Source organism: Varroa destructor, unplaced genomic scaffold (genome assembly GCF_002443255.2).
Source record: "Varroa destructor unplaced genomic scaffold, Vdes_3.0 BEIS01000003.1, whole genome shotgun sequence".
NCBI classification, from domain to species: Eukaryota; Metazoa; Arthropoda; class Arachnida; order Mesostigmata; family Varroidae; genus Varroa; species Varroa destructor.
Window position 1 is genome coordinate 36,818,986 of NW_019211456.1, and position 23,536 is coordinate 36,842,521.

General features: G+C 42.9%; 1 protein-coding gene across 2 annotated transcripts; it reads right to left on the reverse strand.

Moving 5' to 3' along the window:
• Positions 1–152: 152 nt before the first annotated feature.
• LOC111246780 (uncharacterized) lies at positions 153–16,135 on the reverse strand. Of its 2 annotated transcripts, none has more exons than XM_086983416.1 (10): positions 15,341–16,135; positions 12,810–14,893; positions 12,573–12,678; positions 6,643–6,838; positions 5,065–5,225; positions 4,636–4,866; positions 3,952–4,093; positions 2,679–3,744; positions 1,841–2,093; positions 153–1,303 (listed from the first exon to the last, which is right to left on the reverse strand). In XM_086983416.1, the coding sequence occupies exons 1-10, from the start codon at positions 16,133–16,135 to the stop codon at positions 1,028–1,030; spliced, it is 5,310 nt and encodes a 1,769-aa protein (XP_086839542.1). In that variant the 3' UTR covers positions 153–1,027. The 2 variants fall into 2 exon arrangements, with proteins under 2 accessions (XP_086839542.1, XP_022652683.1); XM_022796948.2 differs by having other exon boundaries at positions 12,810–14,905.
• Positions 16,136–23,536: the final 7,401 nt, after the last annotated feature.

The window sequence follows — 23,536 nt, forward strand, 5'->3', positions numbered from 1 at the left end:
TGTGTGTGTGTGTGTGGGTGTGAGCGTGTGTGTGTGGGTGTGAGCGTGTGTGTGTGGGTGTGAGCGTGTGTGTGTGCGTGTATGTGCGTGTGTTTGCGAGTGAGCGTGTGTGTGAGAGTGAGCGTGTGTGTGCGTGTGTATGTGTGTGTGTGTGCGTGTATGTTCGTGCGTGCATGCGTGTGTGTTCGTGCGTGCATGCGTGTGTGTATGTGCGTGCATGCGTGTGTGTATGTGTGCGTGTATACGTGTGTGTGTACGTGTGTGTGTGTGTACATGTGTATGTGTCTACGTGTGTGTGTCCCTCTGCACACGATTTCCTCTACATTAAATACCCTCTCCATATATTTTATATAATAGATGTATATATTCATTATCTACCGTTCTGGCTCATTTGCAGCGACCATTTAAACCATGCCCTTGCTCTTTCTGCTCATCATTCACCGTACAAGTTATATCTATATAATCTTCCACCAACGCTATGTATATAAATCGATTCCTCGGCACTAATGTTTCACCTCCATGAATAAACATTACGTCCCTGTACGACACGGATTTAGTCGGGGTCCATATACCTCCATTTTTGCACAAAATTAACAAAATGATGACCGCTAGTGCGTTTTCAACTCGTTTCGAAATAGATCAACGAGCACACATCATTTGATGGGCTATTTTTGCATATAGCGATGAAACTACCGTGCCTGCATGTCGCCACTGGCGTCGTCTTTAGTACCAGCACAAACTTCTGCCTAGACAGCAATAGCACCTACAAGCCCCAGTCCTCTTCCTCTTGAATTTCTACCATCCTTGGCTTTGTCTGTGACAGGCTTCATGAGACCACAATCGTTGAGGAAGCATGTACCATGAATACCTACCATTAGTCGGGCCACCACCGCCGATAGCTATAGACACCCGGCTAAATATTGAGAATATGCAAAATCATCACGATAACCGACCCACTCGCCGCATTCCACAACCGCCTGGCTAGAAACAGTCCTGGGTTGAGGATTCCCGTGATTATTTTCGCTGCTCATTTAGCCCGAATGGGTGTCGCTCCTTCTCTGGCTGGTGTTCCGGACTGAGATTGTTGCTGTTGCTGCTGCCGTTGTTGTTGACTGTTTGCGTTACTGACAACGATCAGTCGACTACCCTCAGGGAGAGATCGATCACCAGACAATGGAATGAGGCACGTCGAGCCCTCTCCTACACCGGGGCCGCCCACACCGCGCTGTCTAGCCGTGTATTTCTCGTACTCGGCTCGGAACTTACTGGTGGGATATTGCTCTTCGTGGAGCTTGAGGATAATCTGGAAGTATAGAACGTCATATTTCAACTCAGTTATCTAACTAGCTCGTTTGATGGTCGTTACTCTAGTACTGAGCGATATTGGCGCATAAATATGTTGTCAATGATACAAATCGCTCCCTGACTTTTCATGTATTTCTCTAATTAATGTACATGTTTTTCATTATTGAAACTGAAAGTCTTTAAAAACAGTCTGCTAGCATCGCACGACGATTCTCAATAAGCAGCTTATTATAGTAGCAAACCATAACATTAGCTTACAAAACCTTCCGGTGAGACGTCGAGAACAAATGCAGAATATAACAATTACAGAAAGGGGACTGAAGCCTGTGCTAGGTATAAAAAATTGGCGGTACTTTGAACGATTTCTGGCTTTAAGTTATTAAGTTGCAGGCTTGTAAATCTAAATATCATGTATCGCTTTAAACAAGTCATAATTGAGCTAATTTGAGCAAAAGAAAAAGAACTGTGTTTCGACTATTCAAATTGCAACTTATGTAAAATAAAAAGGTTACATTGGAAATAAGGAATTACTTACGTTGGAGATTTCGATCCTACGATTTTTCATTACAGTGACGGGATCGAACAGGTCTTTAAAGTTTTGTAAGCTGCTAGCCTGTTCTACTGTCAGTGGATTATGTAAAAACTTCTTTGCATATTCTAAAACAAATATACCACAGTCGTGGAAGTTTGTCTGTTGTGGGCATACTGGATAATAACCGCGCATCGTTCCATAGTCAAATAGACACTCAATTTTTTTCTTGTCAAGAAATTCTTCTGTTAAATAGTCCCTGCAATAAACAAAAAAGAAAAAGCCAAAAACACATTATCTATCTCATGAATGCTCGTACGCCATGTATGTAAGTACCACGGCGTTTTCATTGATATTATAATATTTTAAATAAAAAAATAGACTTATTTACAACCATGTCAGTTGCAGTTGGAGCGTTGTATTGATCTCGCGTTAATACCAAACTACAAGCTACACACACGGCATCTGCTCTTTCGGATCTTCGCTGCCCATAATAATAGTAATCACCTCGAGCAGTGAGCTTGAAGTTAATTAACATTTCAACACGTTCTGTCACAGACAAGTCGTCAAGTTCTCGAGATCAACATTATAAACATAATACTGTAAATAAGCTCAATGCCTCCCAACCAATCTATCCTTAGAAATTCTCTCCTTACTCCTTATGTCTTGCGGTGCACACAAAAATTATTGAGTTTCGGCTAACATTAACCACTGCCTCCATAATTTATCTATTGGGTAGGAGGCCTTGCATATTCAAAACTCGGCCTCTTTTGGCAAGCAATTTCTCGTTGTCATTCTCTGTCTTATTTTATCCCTATAACTCAAATTAGAACACAGCCCTTACCGAACAGTTTGATAGACTTTGGAGCACGAGACGCTTCCCCGAAGCGAATCGAATATGTATATTGCCGCTTTTGCTGGTGTCGTTGCCGCTAATTTGTTATCTACCACTGCAGCGTTAGCCATGGCAATTTCCTGATTATTAGCGGCCGCAGCCCCCGTTACTCCTTTAGTATCGCCACCGGGTCCAAGCGTACTATTTGGGACTTCTTCTTCTTTCGCTTGAGTGCCGTCACCTGCATCTTCGCCATCCTCCGAGTCCTCATACGCAACCAGCCCCTTCGTCGTGCCCACAACTGCCCCAGCTATGACATCATCCTCCATGGGACTGCTCTCTTTCTTCACCTCATCGGGCTCTACCTTAGCCGGAGAACTCAAGTCAATGCCGCGAGCTTTGGCCACCAGCCATGGATAGCAGACGATCACAAGAAACCAGTGCGAGTTCTGACAGATCGGAATGACGATAAAATCTTTACTGAACAAATCTACGCCTTTCGTCCAACGTTTGACGTTGCCGTGCCGCCGTTTCGTCAATGGAAGCTTTCGTTCCTCCGGCGTAAGGTTCTTCGCTTGCGATTTGTTTAGTGTCGAGTAGAAGAACGTATTGAACACAAATACTCTCTCTGACAGATCTTTAGGAAGTTCGGCGTTCTTCAAGTAACTCATATAAAAATCAATGACCGTATCATTGAGGAACGTATCAGAGTCAAGCGTCAGAAGATCGGACGACTTGATGATCATCGAACCTTTTGTCCCTTCGGGTGGATAACGGCAGAGGTCGACGCAGGGATCTAGCGACTCGCGGACATCACCGTCTTGACTCAAAACGCCGTTTCGAACTGGCGTTGTTGCCGTAACCATAGAATTGTTACGAGTGTTTACCACGGTTACAGGCCGGTTTGATGCATTGACAATGGTGACGTTCGTGTCAGAAATAAACGATTTAGGGGCATCGCTATTTCTCATCGGCGTAACCACTGCGACCGGTGGCCGGCTAATGTCAGGCTTTTTGATCGAGTTAAACCCAGCCGCCAGCATCGCGCCATCGCCTTTTGGTTTGGGATCGCCCGCTGAAATATAACAGCATAGTAGCAAAACATCAGCACAAAATACACTCAGACCTTTTACATTTTTAGCTATAGACCTATAAAATAAAAAAAAAAAAACAGCTTGTTCTACTGTCATAACGTATTTGAAATTATTAGTAAGCTGATCCATTGCTAAAGATTCACAAACAACATTAATTGCTTTAGTATTGGAATCGCATAGGTACATACCGGTTGATGGTACCGGGGTCTCGTATTCCAGGCAGTCCGGCTTTGTCATGCTCAACAGTTTTTCAGCAAACTCTTTTTTGAGACAATCTTTTGGGCTTTGATAACAACTTCGGATACGCTCGCTATCTAGATCGCGGAGTTTCTGTAAAAAAAAACAATTAGAAATAACGCAAATACTACACAACAAGCGCAACCTGAATTTAGCTTCCATCTGAATTGATTTAGCTCAAAGCAACAACGAGGACATGATAGTTAGGCTAAAAATTAGCTAAAAAAACTAAGGCAAGTTAATTGCTCGCTTTTGCAACACCGCATAAAAATAAACCGTGGTGCTTTAACTGTTGGTAAAGGCTGCGCTGATTGGTCCACTACGATACATATTACTACAAAGACTTTTTGATCAACAAGCAAATCAAAAAGCTAACAACTATCGTATCATCGCATAATATCGGGTAAAATAGATTCACAAATCAATTGTTAACCGTCATTCTAGCGCCCTACGCCATTTGGACATATTAAAGGCGCCGAAAAGATGATCTACTTAGTATATTATATTTAAATTTTCGAATAAATAATCGCAAAAAGGGTGTTATTCCGAATCCTCAAACATGAAACTAACGAATAATAAGTAAATAGATTGCTGCTTAAAAGGCTTTGTATATATTGAGGTCACCACACACTCACCTGTTCCAAAATTATTATAACTCTCTTTCGCTTTTCTGAGGTGGCGCTAGGATCAAAGAATGGTGCCAGTGCATCGTTGCTCATCTTCGTGCGACTATCATCCTTCATGCGCAACTGGCCTCGAATACGCGCTCCGGCATTAGGCGAAAAATTAAAAAGAGCTGCTGGCGTATCATAGTCCAGCGCCCACACGACCTTTATGATCTCGCCATTGCCGAATTCTAGCTCCACCTATGATACCATTTGAACGAAGGTAAAAATGAACGAAAAGGATGGGGTTGCTTATTTATCAACATTAAGGCAGCGATTACACAAAGCCGTTACTTTAATCAAATATGAGAAATAAGAAAATATAGTTTCTCTTAAAGAGCACAGGTGATTGACAACGGCCGATCTGATATCCTAGTGAATAACTGTAGCGGTGCTCACCTCCTCGAACTTCGAGTCAACTGGTCGCACTTTTAGCTTTAAGTGATTACTGCTAAAGGTGACAACGCGATCTTTGAGAAGGAATGACCCGATCCGGACTTCCTTCGCTTTTACAGAGAAAACGCCCTTATCGATCTCACTTGGTTCCCTGACGATAGTTACTAAAACCGAGCACAAGGACAAGCGTTAATACAACTTCATATGAACAATAATGGGGTATATGTAGATATGTGTATATCCCCATCAAAGAGTCACCCGCAAAAAAGCTGCATACAGCTTTTATGATTTTTGTAATAATTCAAGTAAAACGTTTCTCTTTTCTAAAATTCTTATTTCTATATAGTTTACATAACACCAAAGGCAGGTCTAAACATTGCCGCTACATCAAGTTTTAGCCGTTTTATATTTGTTTGTTTACCTGTGTTTGCCGACAGAGAGAGAAGTTTTAGAACATTTTATGTTATGAACACCCCAACGACAAGATCTTCTCACGCTAAACGTATTAACTTGGACCAGATCATAGTAATTATACAATATATTTCGCTTTAAAAAAGGCTGAGTTTTAGGTCTGTTAGAGAAAACCCAGATAAGTCCAGTGGAATTCACCTCGGCTAGACCTTCTAGTGAGTGCAAATCCTTAACGCTAAATCAAAAGGTAATTTCGAATAATTTTATATTCGCAGAGTAAAGGTAGCCGAACGCGTTAGAAGACGATTTTTTTTAGCACTTCAGTGAAATGGGCTCCCTTGATGTTATGCGTTTCATCCAAATACTGGCGATTTCTTTCATATACATCTATCCCTAAAATAGCGGCGCCAATACTAGAAGTTTGTTCACCGTCCGTGGATTAAAAGAAGTCAAGTGGAAATATGTTATAATGTCTGAAGAGCCATTAGATGTCACTCCGCCAAAAGATCGGCCGCTAAACCAAGTGATTCTTTAATTATGCGAGTGTTGAACTATCTTGCTGAAACCACATGTTCTGCAAACATGTCGACGATTTTGGCTACAGGGAAGCGTCACGTCGTCTTCAAACAAAGAGTTTTGTCAATAAACACAGTCAATAATGCCTTCGGCTCACATGCCGCACTAGACAATAAATTCTTTAAGATGTAAATTTCTTTCGTGAATAGCCCGGGGATTCTCAGTTTACAACAATTCACCGACAGTTGACAAAATATCTGTGGCGTCATTTAAAAAATAGGGTCAGATTTATGCGAAAAAAAACCTGGGTGAAGCGAATAGATTTATATGAGGAACGCCAAGTGAATTCCCCTTATTTGTGTTGTATTTAAATAAAATCCTAAATGTGTAAAATTTATGATAAAAGGCTTACATAATGCAGTTTTTTTATTGGCGTCATTTTGCAGTTGCTCCCAACCAGATGTCGGTACTTGTGTAATACAACAATAGTAGCACATATTAATGTAATCCACATTACGAGATGAACTTAAGTTAGACATTTCGACAATAATACTTCTTAAAATTGGCTATAAGTATATTTAAAAATGAATGCCGCTTGTGTTCGAGTACAAATATTCTACGAATGAAACTAATGTTCGCAAAAAATCCACAAACCCGGACAGAAGTGATCGGCGAGATCCGACTTCGAGTTATCGTGGTGGCCAGTCGAGCCTGATCCATCTTGTAGACCTCCATGATGAGGATAGAGATGCATCTTTTTCGCTGGGCTACCCCCATCTTCGTCCTCGATCATCACAACGGAGTCTCCACTACCAATCCCAGATTGCGCTGCACTCCTACGACCCTTGTTCTGTCCACAACAAAGAAAACGAACACACGATCATTGATATTATAAGTTCAAACTATCGACACATATATCAGTTGGGCATGAAAGTTTCATAACCCAGTTCTAAAGTATCAGAGAATTCTTTTAGAATATAGAAAAAACTGGTTACGTCAATAAGACTTCCTTGACATTCTCCTTTTGAAGTTCCTACTGCCTGTTAAGGCAATTTTTCTATGCTATTAGAAGTAATATACGGAATTCAAATTTTTTTGAATCCCTAGATTTGATAATTTTAACCTGATGCTTTGCACACTAGCATCCGTTATGACTGCTTAGTGTCCACCATCGGATACTGATTGCAAAACGGCTTTGGCATACTCGGACAAATCGTGATTATTCTCGTCGGTGGAGTGATAAACGTAATATTCTATATTATACCATACATAACTTCACGAGACGCGTTAAAGGTAAGGTCTTAGGATTCATAGGGTTATTTCGGACATATTAGTGATTGCGCTACACATAATATTTTTAAAACGGCGACGAACGTCCTCAGTAAACAGTGGCGTAACCCGCTAGCAGGTAAAATTTGTTACGAGTTGTTCAGGGCAATCCCATGGCTCTGTTCAGAAGCGAGACTTTTGTTCGGGTCAGCCGATCGACCATAATGCTCACCTCATACCGCATATCTGATATCTCTCATTCAATAGTTCCGAGATAGTAGAATGTAACCTGGTCAGAGCCTGAGTTTGTCATACATGAAGGCAACTGCTTCCGTCGACAATTAACTCGTCTGCATAGAGGACGACCTTCACCTTTTGAACCCTGTACTGTCCACCTGGCGTATTCAGACATAGGCACTCGGGTATCTAAGTCATTTCCAAGAAGGAAAACCCCTGACACAGCAACTGACGTTCGTCCTCTGTCTGTTCATTTAACGCTGCGCTGAGCAATGACATTCTTTAAGGTACGGAGGCACCATTTGTATAGTTGGCGCTCGGTCTCTCCAATGTGAATAGCTGGGTTCTTCTTACACTAGCATACACCTTCGATTGATTACTTTGAACGCTGCCATCAGGAGCTCCGCTGCAGGTTGTATGTTGCTAGTAGTTTAAAAACATCTTGGACATGGCGAGTCAGGCGATAATCGTAATAAAACCGAAGTCGCTGTCTCCCTAACTGGGATGAGCAAACCAGCCGTCATGTCAACGAGACGACGCGCATAAACTTATTATGATATTAAACGACGCTGACAAAACGTCATGAGCCCTTCCAGGACCCGCTTCGTTTCTAATTTACGCTGTAAAGGTTTCTCTCTTAGCAAGCTAATCGTAAGGAGACTTTGAGGAATCTAACAGGAATTCATGCATGAAGCTGTTCTTTCACACAAAGAGACTGATTCGTTCCGACTTCCTTGATTTTATTCACCGCTGTAAATACATCTGTTACGAAGCGTTTTGAAATTCCAGGTACTAATGGTACAAACGAATTTGGAAGTTCGTAAAATCCTGAAGTCTACTCTATAGCAATAAATCCCAAAGCTTCGATTCAGATAACGAGCGGTCTCCGTTCGAGGGTCTTAAAGGCAACAGCTCATCGATGAGTACCTTACCAAATTTCGACATTTTTTTGGACTATTTCAGCTCGGGTCGGAAGCCTTCACTGTCGAACCTCGTTGTAGTGAATCACCAGCGCTACACGTATCCATGCAATTCATTTGCACCCTTTACTTGGAAATCTTTTTTTTTTTCTAGGAAATATTGGATTTGCTTTGCGATGTTCTATGCAATATTTTTAACTATATCACCCAGATAACACGACTTCATATTTTGCGACTTATAGAGTACAATATCGAAAAGCACACTCTCCAGAGTTGCCCCTTTGGCAAGTATCTCTTCTAAGGGGAGGCAGTCCGATATAAAAAGAGGCTGACAGAGACAGAAAGAGATAGGATATGCAGCGCGGGTACTCTCAAATTTTATACATTTATAGGCCTGCATGTAGGAAGACGGCTCTTAGGACATTTGAAATTTCGAGGAGCTTTTCTATTTCGGTCGCTACACTATTTTTTAATCAATTTTTGCAGCTGCGCGAACCGCAGTGGGTGCTTTAACTGCATGAGCTCCTCTAACGCTGCTCGATATTACCACCGCCCACAACCTACATGGTCTTTGCCGATGGATGCACTTAACGGGTGATTTCCTGACATTTTCATCTTTCTAGTCGTAGTTGACGAGCGTCGACTTGCCTTTGAGGATTTTCAATTCTTTTTCTAATGCAGTATCGCGCTGCAATAGTACTGTAATGCAGGCCGCGATTTTGCTTTTTAGTTACGTGCTGTCCGCACATTTCATTGCTCGGATGACCAACTTGCTACAGGCAACCTATATAGACAACGCGACTAGTTCCTCAGTGGCACAGTCCATCTCATCAGCTGGTTCACATCATGCAGCATAAAACACTGTATTGCATCCAGTACAGCACAGGCTAAAAAAGCCTCTATGCTTCCGAGTTTTAGGCCTGACATTGCCGTTAAACGTTCCATCAGACGGCTGGTTCCCTACACGAAACGGGGTTATAAGGAGCTACACTCTTTTATCAAATCGCACAGACGGAAGATGACTCGATCTTTTTGACTAACGGTTCTCTGACGTCAAAGATTATTGCGCTCGTCTTCGTTCGCGTTCGATTCAAGGGCTCAGAGTCACTCTGTTGTTCAGTGCCGCTGTTCCAATAGACATGTTTCGTAGATTTCACTGTAGTAACCCAGTCGCACGACGCGACATGTCGAATGCACCTGCAGATTGGTCCTTTGTCATAATATTATGTTTCTTTTATGTCTAGATCGCTGTTTATCCAAGGTTGACACTACAAATGTCAATGATAAGCACACAATGAGTTACCCTTACATCGAGATCCGTAATGGTTCTATACAATAGTGTTTGTTCTCGAGCGCTGCGTGTTGAATAGACAAAAACAAAATTTATTTTAACAAGAATGAATGTGGGTTAGATCGGGTATATGAAAAACCATGAAAGAGTATGAACATACGACTTGTCAACGTTTAACCTCCTAAGTTTCATATTTCTAGGGATACGCAAGTGCCTTGACACAGTCCACAGCACTTCTCAGATAAATACACGGTCACTGAAAACCATAGTCACCACCTTTTAGCATGCACGCAACAGAAATTTACATCACACTTCATAATCCTCACCTTAGCTACTTAGAAATTCGACCATCATAATTGACCCCGGCGTACGACAAATCGATCAATAAAGCAAACAACTTGGTGCATTATGTATTGCCATAGTTGGCTTAATTTCAGAATTAAAACTGAATACATAAAAACTAGCCTTCATTATTGACTTCAACCAGAGTGAATATTACGCTGTTTCTAACCCGCCCGTAAGCATTTGTTAGGTTTTACTTATCAAGCGAGGCAAATGTTTCATACAGATCAATCGCAGACTATTAAATTATTTCAGCAAAATGGCCGCCCATTGTGTGCATATGACGAAACGCTAAGTCACAGCCGCGTTCAACCATACGATACCTGAATATTTGATGTCCACATAGAATCATGCGATTTTTGCTAGAAATAGAAAAAATTCGCTATTCTTAACGTCGGATTTCGAATCGGCGATTAGCAGATTGGGTAGATGGTTGTTTTTGTTGTGGTTGTTGAGGCTATCAATCGAATTCCATTGTCAATTCGGTTATCGGCGATTACTCTTACTCACTGTATGCAATATGGCAAGGTCGGCGGGTTTTCGAATCATCGGTGACTTATCCATATTTTCTCCAAAATTCGGTTTCAACGCCATAAAGCTATCTATACGAATTAGCTGCAAACATCTGATGGGTCCAGCGCCGGAACACTTGCCGGGGCGGTGTCACGTTTCTTAACGTGCTGCCTTATTTCGAAGAAGGATAACAAGCACAACAACGCATCGTATTTTCGACGATCACACACATGTATAACAATTACTACGGTGCTCACACCCACTCACAGTCATACGAGATACTCTGAAGGAACCCGAAGGTAGACAAATACAGATATCACTTTGGTCAAACGTTAACGAGCGATGACGCAGCCTTTAGCCCTCAGCTAGAAATCATTTCAATAGCGGTGTCTATACCGGCATGGTGTTGTCGTCGACGTTGTCCGTGTTGAATAGCACGTTGGCTGCCTTCTGAAGAATCCCCCAACCCGCCGCGGTCGAACTGCGCTTCACTGCCGATCTGCTCATTGGACAGCGGCGCGAGGTAGCAAAACGCATCAGATCAATAATCCGATTTCACCGTAAGATGAGAACCGTCAGGTCAGGAAGAACACCAGCCCGCTTCTTTCGGCCCAACGACAATACTGCTCAACGCCTGTTGCTACTATAATCAATAAAAATTCTTCAGCCCGTAATAAAAACTACACACTGTGACAATAGCGTAGCTAAGCAAGGTAAGTACGGCCACTTAATACTCGGGCAAATTCTGGGAAGAAAATGGTGGCCACGGCGCTCCCTCTGCGCGAACCAAAACAAATATGGCCGAAGGCGCGAACTTTCGAATTCAATTTCACAGATGTTCAGTAATACCGATGTTTCAATATACGCACAATCTAAATAAGTTGATTAGTTTTCTGTTGTACCTTTAGTTGACGTTGTTGCGAGCAATCTAACCCAAACCCATGTAAACACACCCTCATCATGTAGGGTACGCAGTTGGAAAAAAATTAAGCAGACGTTTGGTAGTCTTGTCTAAATGTTTTTCTTGATTTGTTATGTAACATATGTTAATTGGTCAGTCAATATACAGCATATATTCCTTCGTCTCATGGAGTTAGAAACCCACTGACAGTCAACGAGTAACACAATAAAGAACAGCAGTTCCTAATAAAAGATAAACAACTTTGAAGTTGGTTTCTATGTGAGGGTGTGACCATAAAAATTAGCCGAACCGAGTTAGATTTAATATACTAGGCCTACAGTGAATCTGACGAGCAAACTGATTTTTTTTTTTAAATTTGCTAAATATTTCTAGTTTTCAAGTAAAAAAGACAAAAACGCTCTCCGAAATATTACATATACCGCCTCTTGATGTTCTTAAAAAAGACAAATACACACACATAACACATCGAGTATTTTAACGCTATTGGCTCAAGAGGCAAATCCAAAATATTCTATAATTTCGCAGTTCGTAATTTACCTCGACGGTTTCAACGAGAGAGGACTTAACTGTAAATAACTATGGAAAATGTCATCGTGATCAATTTAAGTAACCATCGCCTCCTGTTTTATTTAAAATCCGAAATACCTACATTGTTCACATCATCCAACACATTAGACCGAATTTAATTATAGAACACTAAAGCAAGTAATTAGCAAGCATACATCATTATCCCATATACGCTTGTGTTTACCTTGACTCGTTAACTATTTTGAAGTTTCTTCATATTTAATTCTCGCTTTTTGTCGCTCAGGAAATATTTTTCCTGTAGTTCTTTACTCTCTCAGTACTAGTCAACCGGGTCCGTGGTGTTTAATTGGCTAAGCTAACTTCTGAACTCTTTAAAGTATTGAACATTAGTAGGGTCCCAGATGTACGTAACAAGGTCTTTTACTATTATCTGCAACGATGCCTGTGGAGTCTTATAAATTCAGATAAACAAAACTCCACTTGTACATCATCACTTTAAAAGAGAAACTCTTTACCAAAATGGCTTATGTAGAAGTTTTTAATGAATGCTTTCGAAGCTTACCTTTGCAGGTGCGCGTGGCTTTTTTGCCTTTGTAACCTTCATTGTTGGAGTCCGAATTTGAGGCGTCTGAGAAGGACTAGCCAATGGGTACTGCGCCGGGGTTACACTAAAAGGTTAATTGATTTGAATAATCATGTTAATCATTGTACCAGCCACCTTTAGCACCTCGATGCCGCTACGTAACTACGACAGTGAGAAATCGTGGCATGCGTTTTTCGTCAAGCATACCCAACTCACCTATGGGGTCGCGGTACGCAGTTGTTGTTATTGTTGTTATTTGAATAAAACGTCTGTTGACTGTTGTTCTGTTGAGGTTGATGCGGGGGCAATAGCTGAACGGGCGAGCCGCTCGGAGCTAGTACAACACGAACAACGGACCTGGGTGAATGGAACACAGGCCTTGGCTGCTGCTGATGCAACAATTGCGGATGCTGTAACAACTGTTGAGGCTGCTGAGGTTGGCTTTGCTGTTGCTGCTGCTGCTGTTGTTGTTGTTGTTGCAACACTTGCGGTTGTTGTTGCTGCTGATGAACAACGTGTTGCTGAAGGCCCTGTTGTTGTACTATTTGAGATTGTTGCTGTTGAGGCACTTGAATCGTTTGCTGCAGAGTCTGCTGCTGCTGGCTTTGCTGCTGCTGCTGCTGCTGCTGCTGAGACGAGTAGAAATCGTGCACCTGCAACCCTTGCTGCTGCGTCGTGTGGGTAATCTGCTGTTGTTGTTGATGTATAAGCTGTTGTTGTTGCTGTGATTGTTGAGAATTATGAGGTGATTGCTGCTGTGACAGCTGAGGCGCGTAGAGGAACTTGTAAACCTGTGGATGCTGCTGCTGCGGCTGGCTTGCTACGCCCTGCTGTACGACAGGTACGACCTGGCCGAACTGGTCGGTCACCACATATTGCAACTCCTGCGGTTGAGGTTGTTGTATTACGGGTTGAAGGACCTGTTGGGTAGCCTGCACCAGCTGATGCTGCTGGATTCCTTGCGGCTGCGTAGTCAGTATCTTCGCTCGAACCTGCCGATGCGGTGAGGTTTGCTGTTGCTGTTGATTCTGCTGCGGTCGAATAGCTGGTGACGACAGCTGCCCTTGTGGACTATGGCTAGTGGAACTGATACTGTTTGGTGACCAAACTTGGGGACTTTGAGCACTGCTTGCTGTGCCGCGTTGGGCTACCTGAACATCAACTGCGACCTGCTGCTGCTGCTGTTGTTGTGAGTCTTGCGGCTGGCCTTGCTGAAGGAAGGTAACCTGGTGGGTTTGTTGTATTCCTCCTGTTCCTGGTTGAACTTGTTGCTGTTGTGCTTGGACGACGGCTGCTCCTTGATGATAATAATGGTCGTTGCTCACCTGCCCAGCGCCGATTACCGCCGACGAATCGGTCAAGCGAGCCTGCTGACCTTGATTCGCCTGATATTGAGATTGTTGCGGCGGCGGCGGCTGCTGCTGCGGCTGCGGCTGCTGGTAAAGCGTTTGCAAAGATTGCTGATATTGTGTTCGTTGTTGCTGCTGCTGCTGCTGTTGTTGTTGTTGAACGTAGTGCAGTTGCTGCTGCTGATTCGGATCCTGTTGCTGGATGTACTGTACGGTTTGTTGCTGTTGTTGTGGTTGTCGCACAACGTGGAGCTGCGTAACCGTCTGCTGCTGTGGTCGCTGGTATACAATTTGCTGTTGTTGCGAGGCCTGGTGTTGCTGGTGCAATTGTCTCTGGTACTGGACGGCGGATTGCACCTGCACTTGCTGTGGCTGGCCCTGCTGTTGTTGCTGGGAGTCGTGCGGCGCCGCCTGTTGTAGCTCATGCGAATTGAACGTCCGCACGACAACACGTTGTGGAGACGTAGGCTGACTGGCAGACGATTGTAAATGTTGTAGCTGCGTTTGCTGTACGAATTGCTGCTGCTGCTGCTGCTGCTGCTGCTGTGGTTGCTGCTGCTGCTGCTGTTGTTGTTGACCAGCAGACGGATCCGTTGTACAGACAATCTGTTGCTGTTGGGATATTAATTGTCGTTGTTGCGGATCTTGCTGCTGTTGATCCTGTCGAATTAAATGAATCTGCTGGACTTGCTGCCCTTGAAAGGCTGGTCGTGGAGCGCTCTGCCGAAGAATTCGTGGCCTCGGTGGCTGTCCTAACCGTAGATGTTGTTGTAATTGCTGCTGCACTTGTTGAGAACGTAACGTTTGCTGTAGCTGAGGGCACACAACGTGCCCTTGAGGAACCTGAACCTGCACACGCGTCGCGGGCAATCGTGTTGCTGCTGGCGCTGGTTGACCGTTCACACGTGGACCATTTGCACGGTTTCGTGACTGAATAGAATGCGCGCGAATCTGCTGATGCACCTGCGGAACGGTTAACTATGAGTAAAATCCAATAGTGCTTTGGGTATTGAGATTTCCCACGTGATAGCTTAGTAGGTAACGTATTTGCTTGCTACTCTTGGGGATACGTTGTGGTTTAGGTTCGAACCCGGGCATGGATACACCTGGTTTCGTGCTGGCGGGAGCCAGCTGTCTGATGAAATACCTAATGGCGATACCGGACGTAAAACCCGGAAACACAGAGGGTAATGAAATGTACTTTTAACTCAAACAAGCAAGCCAATAAGATAGCATGCTAGTTGTAAAAATAGGTAAATAAAAATAAATTTTCAGTACAAATCCTAAGTCAGTGGAGATTAACTAACCATACTATTTCGTTGTACTACTATTTTGCCATATACTATCTTCTATAGGATAAAAGTGCGACTTTAACTGCATAGCTCAAAATTGATTTGCCTGAGGATCGTGAATCACACGCGGCTGTCCAACGGCTCGCTGTTGTTGGGTTCCCCACGACGACGTAGATCCGGTGGCAACATTAATAGCCCCATTGGTTCTTACTACTACCCGTTGATTAGGTTGAGGGGAACCCCCTGCTAAAACCAGTTTCTGGTTTGGATCAGGTCCAGGCGACGGGTTCTGCTGTTGATTATGTTGACCTTGTTGCTGCTGTTGAGGGGCTTGTTGTTGGACATACTGAGTATACTGTTGTTGTTGCTGTTGTTGTTGTTGTTGCAGATGGGGATGAATAATTTGCTGTTGCTGCTGTGCTTGCGATGAAAGGTTTTGTTGCAGTTGTTGTGGTTGCGGTTGTCGGACCTGCGCGACGACGTGGCTCGCCAACGCTGCAGATTGCGGATGCACTTGCTGCTGTGGGAGCACCTGCTGCGGCTGCTGCTGTAGATGCTGTGTCACCTGCTGCTGCTGCTGCTGTTGTTGTTGTTGTTGTTGTTGTTGATGGAGCTGTTGTTGCTGTTGCTGCTGTGCGGCAGCCGCCGCAGCTGCATGCTGCTGTTGATGAATATGATGGTTGAGCTGTTGTTCCACTTGCAGCTGAACCTGTTGTTGTGGGCTGAGATGATGCAATTGCTGTTGTTGCAGTTGCAGATTAGGGGCTGTCGCGTTGTAACTGTGCTGGCTGAGCGCGCACGAAGCGCAAATTGTCGTGGCCGGTTGACCGGGCTGCTGTTGCTGCTGCTGCTCGCTGGAAGGCAGAGGCTGCTGACAGCAGGCACACACGCCGCCCGGCATCGCCCCCCGGACCCCACACGGCCACACCAGCAAGCCCAATCAGGCAGCACCACAACCTATGATACAGCTGGCTCTGAGCAACCAACACGGAGCCACCTACCTGTCTCAGCTGCCCTACGGAGCGCCGCGGAGCCGCCAGCGGCAGGGTCTATTGCTCCTATGAACAAGACAGCAAACAACAAATACAATGTTTAGGCATAAAGCGACTACTAGTATATATATATATATATATATATATATATATATATATATATATATATATATATAGAGAGAGAGAGAGAGAGAGAGAGAGAGAGTAAAACAAAATTAGTTTTACATTATAAAAGTATCTGTACTCTTGCAGACTTGCATGATCTCAAAAATAATACGATTAATTTGAACTGTTTTCTGTAAGTAGGATTTTCGTGACGAAGAGACGTGAAGAAAAAAGTCTGGCAACTTGGTACCACGAAAATCCTATTTTACTTTTATTTTTACTAATCAAAAAAAGCATCTCGAACATTTGTAATACGCGTCCTTTTCGGTTTGCATCCATTATCTTTCGGTCGTACGGAGAACCTTGCTACGTCTTGTTACTATTTTCGCGTAAACTGAATGTCAAAGCCATTCGGTTCTATTAGTGCAAGTAGTATTAATTGACGATAAATTTAATTGGGCACAAACAGTGACATTGATCACTGTATCTCGAGCTATTGGGGCTACTGGACGAACTAGTAAATTGCTTTGAGCTAAAAAAAGACACATGCTTTAATCAAACTCTTTTAAATAAACTAAATCCATCACTTTTACTTTGAACCATTACTTTTTCACTATAAAAAATATATACATAATAATAGAACCTACGAAGCTGCCGAAGTGCACAGTGGTTATACTATTCGCCGATTATTCCCAAAAACTCTGTCAAGCCTAACGCGGTAACTGCAACTACGGGAATCGCAACTGCCCATTGACGAACATATTAGGTTTTACTAGAAACAGTATTTAAGTGGTCGTCCATTCAACCCGCATTAACATTTTGCAGCTTGGCGAATCGTCCATGTGGTCCCATCGACCATCTGAAACTACAGTCCCACTCGCCTCGACGACACAACACGGACAAGGCGAACAAGCTATCTGCCCTCTTAGATGTATGCCGCATTTCAGGAACAGGAAATACTGTTTAAGCATGGTTGTAGGCACGGTATAGCGGCGTTTTACGTGTGGCTTGGAAAAAAGACAGAAGTCAAGTTATTCTTTGTCATGGCTAAAATATTTCTTTCATAAGGATTATTGCTTTCGGAGAGGGGCGGAATTAAATTAGAGGAAAGTCGCGCAATTATTTTCACATCATTGCTAGCTTTTTTGTAGCGGTGTGCCAACGAATGATTCGTGTTCCAACGCTCCATTAATTATAACACCTGCCGTTGAGGTTCGGAACAAATAACGTTCCTGGTCTTTGTCGTGTCGGCTACCGTGAAATTGCAAAACTAGCAATGATGCTCTCCAGCTATACTCTGGAAACGAATAGACCCCATATGCCACTGCTGTATATTAGGCACGCGTAGATCTAATGAGATTGTATTCTTTTTGAAGGTTAGATACAGTAACTTTATCTGGTTTAAGTGGGAAAAACAAAATAAAAATAACTCTACTATATGAAACTGGCACCGTGCAACGTGAAGATGAAATCCTCAATCTTATTTGTCTGTTTAGTAGAATAATCGATATTTCATAACTGTCTAAATCAAAACAATAGGTGATCATCTTAGGACTAGAATTATTTAAATGTTTTTTTTTTTTACAGCCATTGCAAACACTCTGAGTTAAATGACACTAGTATAGTTCCCGCGGCCCATATTAATTATTTGTGTCTTAGAAGTTTCTACACACGACTGCATGAAGACATATTTGCTCTTGCGCCGTGATATTTTACAACAAGATTGATTTAACTTTTGCAGCTTGAATTTTAGAGGCCGCCATAACTGCGCGCCGCTGTCCCACTTTGGTCAGTACTAATGTTCCTTGAAGTTACGACCATAATAATGCTTAGCCAGCTAGAACGTTTCGCTATTTGACAGATGGCGTCCACCCATAACGTATTCCTGGTGTCACTCGTCCAAAGGTAAAATCATTGAGTCACGCACAATGCCCGAGAAGCAATCGTATATTTGCAAACAACGAATGTGATGACTAGTTTCCGATAGAAAATATGGCCATATGACACGACAGCACCGAGTGTATGCTCTAACGATGCTGAAAGCAAATCAATAATATGAAAACCATAGGGGTAACGGCTTGTACCTACCATATCGGTAAAGCGGCAGAGAGCTAAACAAGAATGGTAACAGCTTGACATACATGTATAAACCCAAAATACTGCAGGTATATTTTAAACTGTATTTAGATCAACAATGCTGTTTCTATCGAAAGGAAAATATGTATCTGAGTAAGTAGCTAATCTATTTCAGAAAAAAATTTAGTACGCAGATAGGGCTGTTCATCGTATCCTGACTCCACCATTGAATTCATGTGGACTTATGAGATTCAACCTACTTGATGGAACAGCTGAGAATAAAACCTATAATAGAATCATCGACAAAATATATGGTAGAAGGTACATATGCTCTGAATTATGCTGACATCGTTAACCATTACCTAGGTAGCAGCTGGGAGAAACAGTTATCGCCGTTCGACATGTATTATTAAACTTGTTACTAATAAATAAGTATGTGCAAAAGGTGTAACTGTTCAGATAGGTTATCTTTTTAGCACAGATCTTCATCCAGAGTTCTCGAAACCGAATGGCATCCTTTTTTCATTCCCCTACATAAAATGAGATGTTTCGATCTTGAAAGCGATCGGCGAAGGTTTGCCATGAGACGAGTCCAAGTAAGGTGCATGTTCCTACGACGCTTTCAGCCCGAAAGACTGCAAAAGAGATGGCAGCAGCACTTCGTTCCCATCACGGCCGACGGTGGTTAGAGCGTTACTGCTACCGCCGCGGCGTTGCTAAAGAGTACTATGGTGACGGCTATAGTACTGTGTGTACGTCTCAACACGCTCCGCAGCTTAATTTCTCCCTTCGCTAATCAGTATACAACTAATTATTATTGTAGCAAGAATCAAATAGTACTTCATTTAACACGCTAATTCAACTATATTTCGTATTTGTCAGCCCGCGATTATGATGATCATTGTCATCATCACTACTGTTGTTACTGGAGCCGGAGAGCTCGTGCAATGTAGTGGACGCTATTTACAGACTCGAAGTCGTTTGGCAGCCTTTTCGTGACCATTCTCTTGCATGATTTGTCCTGCTGACCAGACAGTATCTTTTTCGATATATCGAAGTCTCTGTAGAGGAAGCTTGTTGATGGTTCTAATCGAAAGCAGCCGTTCAGCAGTATCGTAACGACGGCCAGCAGCGTTGTCGCCATATTATGGAAACCAATACAACGGTTTCATGTACTCGATGGTTAAATCAAAAACACATTTTCTGTTTCGTTGGTTCCCCAAAGTTACCCTTAACCTAATGCTAATAAACATTAGGCTCACTAGATTACGCTGTCCTGTTTCGGCCTTTCTTCCTCTTAATTAACGTGCATTATATTCAATAGAATATCCGCATGACAAAAGGGGATCTATCTGTGTCGTACTACTGCCAATTATGACCAGCGCCCGTTATTTAAACAATAGGGCCGTAAACATTTTAGCACTGGTGGTAAAAATTTGCCCGAATTTGGGGCACTGCTCTAAAATGAAAAACACAAAGCTACTAGACTATATAATCGTTGCAGACGTTTTACTGCCAACTATACTGTTTACTATGTCGCAGTGCATGCAAGTGAATGTATATTTGGCCTTTTCATAGAATGGTAGGACGACAAACAGCAGGTTGACAACACAACACCCCTGCACCCCAACAGTAACTGGCAGTAGTAGAGCTCAGCAAGCAAAGCAGTCCACCTATCCATTATCTATTACCGCACCACACTGTCACCACAGTCCTAATTGAAGAAGCCAAAAAAAATTGTGCATTTCTTTCGTGTGTCATAAACGCCTTTCTACTCCTCCCTCCACCTGACGGTTGTCTCTACGTTTACCGTACTTAAGCACTGGTGCATCCTGGTAACACCAGCGCGGCTAACTGTAACATATCCGACTAGTGTCGCTTCCAATGACTGGCTTCGGCTGCCGACACCATTTCATCTATGCGACTACTGCAACGATATACTGAAGTAACGCGATGGTGGCGGCGGTGGTGGCGGCGGCGGCGGCGACGGTGACGGCGGCGGCGGTGGCGGCGGCGCCGCCACAACAAAGTTCAGCGAACCCACAAACGATCACAACGGCATCAGAAGCACAAACGGCATAGCGACTGTCGCAGTAATCCATACCACGCTAGAGCGAGGGAAACAGGCGCACACAGAAACGAAGCACACCGAAACGCACAGAAATCAACTTACGGAGACATCTGGAAGGTCAGGAGCACACAATCACACCCGCGAAAGAAAGACTGGCAGCACCGACCGCGAACGACGACCAACAGTAGATCGGAATATTAACAGCAACGATAACAACAAAAGAACAATAACACTGAGCAACAAGGATGACGCAGAGATGACCGATTTTTTCCCTATTACACAATCGCTGCCAGCAACTACAAATTCCTGCTACGACTATGAGTACTACAACGGAAGCAAACAGGTCATCATAATCGTCGAAGTGAGCGAGAAATCCAAGGCGACACTTTCGTGTGTTTTGGCAACACTAACATTATCAGCAGCAGCAGCAGCAGCTAAACCACGAAACATCAGGAATAGAACAGAGCACAGTTTATAACAGTAATGATAACAATATTAGTAATAATCATAATATTTATGGCAGGAATGCTACATCTAATGTGATAAATCCAGTAACTGATGTCAGTTAGTGGCAACAACACAAAGGCTACTTGCGTACGTCGATGTTTCAATGATTATATGTCGTTGGAGAGCAGCTCTATCAATTCGTAGAGTGTCTTTTCTCAACCCGACTGAGAGCATGGATACTTCTTTCTGCTGTCGCTTTCATTTATCGCCTATAGACCATTCTCACTTTGACCGCCGTCTCTGCATTAAGTTGAACTCAACTTAAAAAGATCGCATTTACAGGAGTTTACAGGCAAACGGGCGTGTAAATAAGCTCTGAAAATGCCATGCTAGGTCCGATTAGCCGTTTCGGTAGAACAGCACCACTGACGGAGATTTTTCCTGATTCGAATAGATTAAGCAATCAATTAAATAGGCAACCAACTAACTAGCCGGTTACCCAGACGATCAATCGATTCGTTTACGATATTCGTTCTTCGAAATATCTGCACAGATATTAACATTATTGGTGGTAGTGGAAGTAGTAAGTAGCCGTTGTCTTTCATCACCATCATTGGCGTGTCGTAGTCACGCATAAGATACACATATATACACATACACATACACACACACACACTCACACTCACTCACACACACACTCTAACCTATATACACGACAGGCTGTCTGTGCTGTTGAACGGGTGTTTGTCTAAGGCTCGGGGCAACCCCGCCGTATTCTAGGTCCGTTCAGGGGTAGGCGCCGAAACGTGTGTGCCGTGTTTCTCTATTTGCTGGCTGCAGCCGCCACTGGTGTTGCAATTGTGACAGTCGATATATATACACACATATATGCGTATATATCGCTGTTGGCTTCCCCACTTTTCGAGCCACTGATAGCTACTACACTTCTGTTACCACTGCAAATACTTGTCGATAACACTGATAATGTTATGATCGTCAGTGCTTATTTCTCTGTTGCCGCCGACCATCGCTAATAACAGTAGTATTAGTACAACAGCACCAACTGATTAGTCAACCGTCCGTCCGTTCCTCCGACGAACCAGCGGAGCTAACAAGCGATGGAGTGACCAATCAGGCAGCTACACTAGCGTAATTTTTCGGGCCGAACCTGGCAGCGTCATCGCTAAGCCGTCAGGGTACTCACATTGAGACGCTGTGCACTACGCGCGGTTAGAGAGCATCTCCGACGACGCTGGGGTGGCGTACGCGGCCAAAAAACTCACTGAAATATTACTTTAAATTCGAACTATCAAATCCGAGTTCACTCTCGGGGTACTTCTTCTTTTTCTTCGTCGATCCTGTCTCCTCTGGGCCTTCAGGCAAAGAGTGATTTCGTTTGATGGCGGACGTTTGCTGCAGTCTGGCTTTGTATCTACTAGATTAATAGCCTCCCGCAATGGCGATTTGTAACAAAGTCAACGTGAAACTTGTCGTGCATTTCGCAGCTATGCGGCAAAATCCTGAAAATAGGAACCATTTTGAATATTACCGCTTACGCCAGTATTGTTTGTATGTGGAGGGCAAAGTACTACGAATAGGAGCGGACCAATCTGTCATGGCGGCGCCGTTTGCATAGATCGGCTCACGGCACCATCCCTCACTTCTGCTCTGATCGCCCTCTGAGCAGTCTTGTGAAAGACTGACATGGAACCCTCCCCCGGACTAGATGTCTAAAGGAAAGGGCGTATATTTAAGGGCGCGAAATGTAGCCCAAATATTTGCATTAAAAAAATTATTTTACGTAGTTCAAATAAGCTAGATAATTTTTCGGAAGATATTTCTTTATTTGCATAGGCTGCGCATTAATCTGTTAGTGATAAAGTCACTAGGTTGAAGGATAGAATGACAAACTTAGGCAAGGGGTTAAAAATAGGGCTCAATAATAAGCCTAAACCATGTATCCAATAAAAATTACATAGGATGGTGTTATCCAATGTTGCATGTTTTCCTTTTCGAATAACATTTTAGATATTCGTAGAGTAAGTCTAACGTTGTTTTGTTAAGGGAAGAAGCCGATTTGTGTCTGGTTGTCAAGCTCAGTCGAAGCACACTTTTTATAAAAGCTTTAATTAAAGGCCTTTACTTCGTTTGCGTTAGGTGATTCTTGTAAAACAATAGTCCTGTTATAAAATCAATTTAGAATATCTACTACGTAATAGTTATTGATTTTCCACATTTTGAGCAACAGAAAATATAGCAAATATATCGGATGTATCGGACTAATGATAATGTTGCTTTTAAAATAGCTTACAAAATCAAACCAATGACAGATTATAATTACATAGATAGTATGATAAAAAAAAAGTGCTATATATGAATTGATGTAGTGTATTTTAGTCATTTCATTTATCAGCCGAGTGTAACTCCTAGACAAAAAAATCGTTAACAAAATAAATAGTAAGTGAGGTTTTAGTTCTTTTCGAAAACCACCGTTTGTGAAGGGCTCTTCAATGGACGCAACTTCGAAGGTAGATCTCGAAAATTTGGGCTGCACTTTAGTGCATTTTCTTCCATTACTAGAATTATTAATGAAATAAAATCTGGTCTATAT

Coding starts and splice junctions, on each gene's coding strand:
- LOC111246780 (XM_022796948.2), bottom strand. CDS start 16,135: ATGCCGGGCGGCGTGTGTGCCTGCTGTCAGCAGCCTCTGCCTTCCAGC. Junction 6,839..12,572: donor AGCCACGCGCACCTGCAAAG/GTAAGCTTCGAA, acceptor TGTTGTGGACAG/AACAAGGGTCGTAGGAGTGC. Junction 3,745..3,951: donor GACCCCGGTACCATCAACCG/GTATGTACCTAT, acceptor GTTATATTTCAG/CGGGCGATCCCAAACCAAAA.